General features: G+C 37.8%; 1 protein-coding gene across 2 annotated transcripts; it reads right to left on the bottom strand.

Moving 5' to 3' along the window:
• Window positions 1-9: 9 nt before the first annotated feature.
• LOC133527462 (WD repeat-containing protein 89) lies at window positions 10-7,792 on the bottom strand. 2 transcript variants are annotated; one of them, XM_061864486.1, is made up of 8 exons: window positions 7,535-7,792; window positions 7,169-7,392; window positions 6,620-6,795; window positions 6,145-6,306; window positions 5,623-5,724; window positions 3,081-3,172; window positions 1,308-1,410; window positions 10-253 (listed from the first exon to the last, which is right to left on the bottom strand). In XM_061864486.1, the coding sequence occupies exons 1-8, from the start codon at window positions 7,681-7,683 to the stop codon at window positions 98-100; spliced, it is 1,164 nt and encodes a 387-aa protein (XP_061720470.1). In that variant the 5' UTR covers window positions 7,684-7,792; the 3' UTR covers window positions 10-97. The 2 variants fall into 2 exon arrangements, 1 of the variants encoding a protein (XP_061720470.1); XR_009800887.1 differs by having other exon boundaries at window positions 77-253; window positions 3,081-3,167.
• Window positions 7,793-7,910: the final 118 nt, after the last annotated feature.

Genomic DNA, 7,910 nt, shown 5'->3' with positions numbered 1-7,910 from the left:
AACAACGCAACCGTGTACATAAATATTATGTGCCTCGGTGTTCCGCATAACATCGGTAAATAATGAAACGATAGTAAACATATGTAGAATATATTGGTCAGTAAGGCTTGTGGCGCACTCTCATCTTGTCCATGGAGCGCGCCAGCGCGAGGCCGGGGCCGGGGCCGGGGCCGAGGCCGAGGCCGGGGCCGGGGCCGCGCGGGGCCCACACGCTGACGAGGCCGGACTCGCCCGTCGTCACGAGGATGTCTCTCTGGAAACATAAGGGAGCGTATATATATATATTTTTTAATGTTACCAGTTTTTATCACCGACTATTTTTTTCTTAACAAAGGTAAATTAATTTTTGAGATCATTTTACCGAGCCCAGAACTTATGATTGGCAACCTCTGGTCTAGTAGTAACTAGGTCTTGAATTAAGGATATTGAAAAAATATCAATATATGATATTGATAATTCTATACTAGTTTTATAAATTATCAACTCGCCATATAGAGATCTGGCAATTTTTATGCGTAGCCTCTATTTATGGTACGATATCTACACCAAGAAAGTCTAAGAAAAAAACGCCCCTTAGTTTGACATCCAAAAAACAGATGGCGCTGTACTGCGCCATATGTTTTGAGTATGGAAAGTGGAGGCGAGGAACAGAATCTCCTTAGACAGAACTGTTGCAGCTATAAATAATAGTTCAAAATCTCTCCAGAGTAGCGCTAGAGTAGCTAAAAACCTAGGCGTTATTGACGGAGTGAAGTGCGCTGTCTATGATTAGAATTTTTTCTCAAGTATTCTAGGTATTGTAGCGCCACCTATTTATGGTTTTTTGTCGGACACTTTTTGGCACATGGAGATTCTATTCCTTAACTCTACCTTCCATACACGAAATTATGTTAAATTTTACACTTACTCCATCAATGTATCTTTGTCTATACCAAAGAGAATTTGAAATAGAGGTGTATTGTCAAAGAAAACTTTAAACGACGTAAATTTACTGCCATCTTTCGACACATAATTAAAACTTTTAGAACGCATTTGACTTTGATCCTTATTCTTTCACTGATATGTGCTCAATTTGTTAAATATCATAAGTGGCGCCATCTAATAGATCAAACGCCAAAGGTACCTTTAGGTAGTGCCCAGTAAGATGGCATCATTTTTTAATTTTAATTTAGTTTTAATTGTGTGTCGAAAGATGGCAGTAAATTTACGTAGCTACAAAGTTTTCTTTAACAATACACCTCTATTTCAAATTATTTTTGTCTATACTTATGTGGATTATGTTAGAACCACGATTTAATTGAACATACCTCTGCGTTATAAGAGCAGCACCTGACGACCTGCTTGTTGCCGACGAAGTTGGTGGTGGGCTGCAGCTTCTTACTGGTGGCCGTCACCGAGCGGAGCACGTTGCTGAAATTATATTTTATTTAAAGTTTACGAAATCTCAGTTAATAATGTGCATATTTCACTAAGATTAGTTAAGAGATTCTTGTTTCTCATTGATTTTGTGTAAATGTTATAATGATATTAAAATAATTGTTTTTATTGTGTTTTAAATGCCGTGAAGCAGTTTACAAAAATATAATATCAACGTTCACCCTGCACTAGTACTTTGTTTACATATGCTCCTAAATATTTATTCGATTTTTTTTTTGACATGACGCACGAAGATTTACGCAAATATAGTTATATGTGTATGTAGCGGGTACTAATGGCTATCCATGCGTATTTTTTCTGGAGGTGTACCTCCGCGAAAAGTAAAAAAATAAATCTGAAGAAAAATAAAATGTTTTTTTACACAATTAAGTATACGTACATGACGTGGGTTAAAAATGTGTATTTTGTAGCCTATTTTATAATTGTCAAACATAATTTTGTTTCGTTAATCTAACTTGATCAGTTTACAAAATATGCCACTTTCAATGATACGCTGATTATTTTACATTATCCTGAATAACTCGAAAACAAAAGAAGATCGAGGTCTGATATTAAGCATAGTGTTCTTAGGACTTGCCAGTACACCACCTGAAAGAATGACCAAATCCGTCGTTGGGGGCACCTCTAGTTCGCTTAGCCTGCTAGATCCTTTGAGTGTGGAAGATATTTTAGTGTTAATATGTAACATATATGTATATACAGAGTAATTCATGAGAAGTGAGCAGGACTACAGCCTACACAATCAGTAAATGTTAATGAATCGTTCACCATCATATTAAGTAAAACAATCACGCTTCTTTTCTGTTATTTAACTTTTTAGTAAGGAAAATTTTTAGTATCTACAATCATGGATACCCAACAACACAAAGATACAATACTACACAATTAACAAAGATTAAACCTCTTTAACCGTTATGACAGCATTTGATTATGAAGAAAATAAAATGTCACACTTGAATGAGATACAATTTTTCAAAAGTATCCAGGCTTCGATGACATTAAATTTGCACGTCACCATGATGTCACGTGTCCGTCTTACGAATTTTCAATCTGTCGGTCACGTGACACCTGACGCGAGAGAACATTTTTTCCCTATCACAAAAAGTGCACAGCGTCGCTAAAGAAGCTTTCACTTCAAAAATCTATGTATTACTGTTTTAAAATTATAACTCTAGCTGCTGTGAAAGGGGGTGGTCAATGGGGGTGAATGTGAGCTAGATGTTAAAATATCCTAGTTCCAATTAACGTAGCAATGACGTCTGTTAAAGACTTTCAAGGAATTCTAAGCGCGTATATGCAACATGTAGTAAATGCAAAAGGTACTCAATCAAAAAACCTGTCATAAAAGGAACTCTCATCTCGCGCACTCGCCCCCGTGCACACCCCGCTTCCTTAACTCAAATTTTCTTAGGCGGCTCCACAGAGCGAGCACACGCACGAGGCAATCTCCTTGCGCACAAAACGGCCAGTGTAGCGCAAATTGGCTCGAGTGAGGCAAAAGTTACAAGAGCCGCGCGAGGCCGGGCGTTTGGCGCGCGAGGAAATTTCCTAGCGAGGCTGCTCGCTCTGTGTGGAGCCGCCTAATTTAGTGCTTGAACTATAGGTAAGAAATAGTTTGGTAAAGTAGCAAGTTGGAGGCTCACCCGGCGGCCGCGTGCGAGCCGGCCAGCACGACGGCCGCGCCGTCCGCCGAGCGGTACGCGTCCACCACGTAGCAGTCGTCGCCGCGGCTGCGCTGTTACACAAATTATCTTTTCATACACCACATTCAACAAGGGCTTGTGCACAAATCACGTGAGGTTTTTTCGGCTACTTTTTGAAGTGCCAAGTGAAGATTTCTGTTTAACAAAACCGAGATAAATTATGTGGTAGATATTTTTTCTTACAAGGAAAGGTACCCAACTGTCCGGTTCCGATTTGATTTATATTTATATATATATGTTATAGAGTAGTCTAAAATAACGGACACGTATTTTTTTTTAGCTGCCCAAACTCAACCTATTGGGAGAAATTGTCCTCCAAAGTACTAAAAAGTTACTAAATCTTCTAACTCCTATAGAAAGTGATGCTCAAGCAACTTGCTAGTTAAAGGCTTGTTTGAGTATATGTTTGAGAACAGGAAAAAATAATGTACACGTGTTTTGTTATATCTGCTTAAACTCAAGTTTTCCTAAAAAAATACCCGTCTTTATGTGTAACTTTAGCGATAAGGTATTATTTTTATTTATTTTATTTCAAACATATTTTCATAACATTACAGTCGCAACCAATACGTCATGAAATTATATAAATTAAAAGCGTAAAACTACACAACAACAGTTGAGGGCCTAGCATCCATCATCTCACAGAATCTCAGGCATTCCCTTCTCACAGCCTCCCATCGCCACGCAATCAAGTCGCACTCCGGTGCTAATGTCAAGAGCGCATTCAATTGTGAGAGAGAGCGAAGCAATGGCGAATTCATGCGCGACACGGTGCGCATTATAAAACTTCGAATGTCGATTTTTTTAGGAAAAAATGAGTTTTAGCCGATATAACAAAACACGTGCTCATTATTTTTTGCTGCTTTCAAACATATACTCAAACCAGCCATTAACTAGCAAGTTGCTTGAGCATCACTTTCTATAGGAGTTAGAAGATTTAGTTACTTTTTAGTACTTTGGAGGACAATTTCTCCCAATAGGTTGAGTTTGGGCAGCTAAAAAAAAATACGTGTCCGTTATTTTAGACTACTCTATAACATATATAAATATAAATCAAATCGGAACCGGACAGTTGGGTACCTTTCCTTGTTAAGTTTCGTTCACCATAGAAAAATACACGTGAGGTTTTCTTATACCCCCCCTCCCGCTACGTGATCACTCGTGAGTTTTTCGTAACCCCCTCCCCCCCTATCGAACCTTGCGTGATTTGGGCACAAGCCCCAAGTTGTAATCGTTTGCTGTTCATGATCTATGACAGAGTCACAGAGTATTTCAACCTTATTCATAATTCTTCCCCCTACATACCTACCCCATTTCCTTTAGTCAATTTAACATATATATAGTTTATAATTTCTTACTAAAGCTTTGCAAGCACTGCAAAATTATAGAAATATTATAGTAAGGTGCAACTTATAACTTATTAACTTTAAAATCGAACTTTTTACTGCATAATGGACATGGGAGTCAAAATTACTGAAAACCTCAAATGGGAAGAACATCTCACAACCATAACCAAAAGAGTTAAATCCTTGATCTACCTCGCTAGAAAAGCCTTTGGAATCCTAACGCCAGAACTCATGCTTAAGATATATAAGACATATGTTAGACCCATCTTAGAGTACGCTGTTCAAGTCTGGAGTCCTTATTTCGTCAAAGATGTTGAGATGCTTGAGAAAGTGCAACGTAGTTTCACAAAAATACCGAAACAACATATCTTATGAAGAAAGACTTAAAGTGCTGAAGCTCACAACATTAAAAGATCGTGGAGAGCGCGGAGACCTGATCGAAACGTTTAAGATTCTGACGGGACACTACGATATAGACCAGTTTCAGGACCTGTACAAGCGCAATAGTAACACCCGTCTGCGAGGCCACCAATATAAGTTAATATCTGAACTGTCTAAAAACAACCCCCGCAGACATTTTCTCAGCAACAGAGTGGTGAAAGTGTGGAACAAACTACCAGAAGACGTGGTCTCAGCACTGACTGTCAATCAGTTTAAGGACAGACTAGACAAATACTTAAGCAGCGCAAAGAATTCATTTTAAGTAAAGATCACTCAGATACAGGCCTGCCAACTGCCTGCCTGATTAATAAATAATAATAATAATAATGTTTCAGCGAACGGTCTCAAAGTGAAGAGTCTCGACCAACACCTTGAGAGACTCTCGCTAGGTGGTTGGATCACGGGTCAGATGCAGAAGGCGGTGGTCTTGGACACGGCACGGATAGTCCGGCGGTTCCTCTCTCTGCGGCCCTGACCACCGGCAGCTTGGGCCCTGCCCCGCTGCTGGCGGCACCCTAGGTTAGGTTTTTTATAATTTGTTTATATCTTTTGTATTGTTTTGTAAGTGTTTTTATATTTTACTTTTATATACATATTGTAAAAAACCTAACGTAAGAGAAAAAATGAAATAAAGGGAATAATAATGTTTTGTGATGATCAAAGATATCAGAGTGTCAATTTTGGTTGCCGCCTACCTTGATGGTCCGGGCGATCTTGTCGCGGCCGTAGCTCTGCACGAGGTCGCCGCGCTCCGTGTCCCACACTTGTAGGTCGCTGCTCTGCGTCACGCACGAAGCCTGCGCAACACAACAACAACTTTTAATGCCGATGGATGAATTGCATGGTTACTAAGATATAAGGTAGCAAATACATTCTATGTAAGTATGTATATTCTATAAACAGGGCAATTGTGAAACATCGAAAATATCCTAAATATAGAGATTTTTTTGTTAGTGCATTGACAACATTAGTCTAAACCGAATGTTTAACCAGCTATCCTTAACTTTTGCTACCATCCACAAAAAATTAGGAATACAAGCAAGTGTATAAGTAGGTGTTTATGTGTGTTATAACCCGTGAAATAACCAAATTTTAAAGCCAACTATTGTTTACAGTTTTCTGTATAACACAAAATTAATTTTATATAACACCACACTGTGGAAGTTTGCCTATTCTTTTCTATAATTTATATTACAACTAGCCTTTCTTTGTTATACCTGTGAATCACTAAGCCAAGTTATCCTCTCAATAGAGTTTTCCACATTAAGTGAATATGTGAGTGCATCATCTTCATTAGGTTCCATGATGTTGTAAACATTGAGGAGGCCATCATCAGAACCGGAAGCCAGTACACTAGGTTTTTTCTTGTGGAATTTCACCTGGAATTATTAACAGTAATTTTAGTTTATACTTTGGTATATATTACTTGTAAATTCATTCACTTGATATTTTTAAAAGGAACTGAGGGACAATATCTAATTTCTATCAAAATAAAACTTAATATTTTGCAAATATGCCACAACAATCAATTCATGAACTTTATACATAAACAAAGTTGCATTATGTTAGGTCTCATAATGCAACTCTGTTTTGGAAATAATCCACTATAATAAAAAACATTTTGCAGAACAACAATAGATCCAATCACCAATTTTGAAGAGCACTATACTGCCTGATGCTTTTGGCGCCTACCTGAGTGATGTCATCAGTGTGTGAGTTCCAGTAGCCACCCAGAGGCTTGGTGACGCGCTGATCCCAAAACACAAGGTATGCATCATTCTGTACAGTTTGGCTTCCCGCACAGAGCACTCGGCTATTGCAGGATACATCCATGCAGAGGTACGGCCGGACTATCTGTTCTTCTTCATCTGGAAAAGGTATGCCATGGGAAAAAGTCAATTGTTTAAATTTAAGCACACTTGTTGAAATAGATATTATTCACTATTAAAATAAGGACTACATGTTTACATGTATTAAGTTTAAACAATATTAAGTTGAATACTATGTTTACATTGAGTATTACGTTTTCAGCTTAGAAATTTCAAAAGCAGCCACATTTAAGTTCAATAATAATATTAGTTATTTATCAATATTGAAAATCTGTCTAGTGATTAGTTACCATGTTGATTTGATTAAGATGTTAAACAGCCATAAGCTCAGTTGCCAGGTTTTGGAGTACTAGATAGAACCAGTTTGATTGAAATGGTCTGGAGGGTCTGGACAATGGTAACCTAAAGTTACCTTTATACTCCTGCACACAACTCCCGCTTGTCCTCGTGTCCCACAGCTTCACCAGCCCGTCTTGCCCACATGAATGCAAAAGATGTTCCTCTTTATGCAAGAACACCACATCCGTCAGCTCCTTCTTGTGACCGCTGAGCTTGCACACCTTGCTCAGTGACGTGTTGCTCAGCTGGTATACCTCGATACTGTTGTCTTGTAAGCTTACGGCTATTTTTAATGACCTGGAAATCAATTTCAGGCGTAAATATGTGGTAAATGTTACAAGTGAAAAACTATAAAATAAATAAATAAAAATTGTTTATTTCGGACCATTATTAGTAGAATATGCTTTAATAAGATTAAATAACTTGAATTAGTACTTACTTAGTTGTGGCTAACTTATTTACATACGATTTCTTAAGCGACACTGCAGTTTCTGATAACAAATTGTATTTTTTACTAAACAATTGTTCTATTTCTTCTGGCCCTACTATATCTCGATCCTCTTCTTCAGTGTCAATTATGTCAGCCATTTTTTGTATATTTTAAAGGTATTTTCATATAAATTTATTTAAAAAACTGCATGTAAACAAATGGTACACAACACGTGTGTAACTAGAAATTTCACGTCAGTTTGACATTAAGTGGGCTAGTGCTAGTGTATCGGTAAATACCGAAATCAACCACTTACCATATTTGAACCGTTGTAGAGATTTCTTAAATAGTGTTGTGTTATTTTTTAAATTGTAACTTTTAATAA

Source organism: Cydia pomonella, chromosome 18, assembly GCF_033807575.1.
Source record: "Cydia pomonella isolate Wapato2018A chromosome 18, ilCydPomo1, whole genome shotgun sequence".
In the NCBI taxonomy this organism is placed as follows: Eukaryota; Metazoa; Arthropoda; class Insecta; order Lepidoptera; family Tortricidae; genus Cydia; species Cydia pomonella.
The sequence above is the reverse complement of the archived record's forward strand: the minus strand, read 5'-3'. Positions and strand labels throughout refer to the sequence as shown.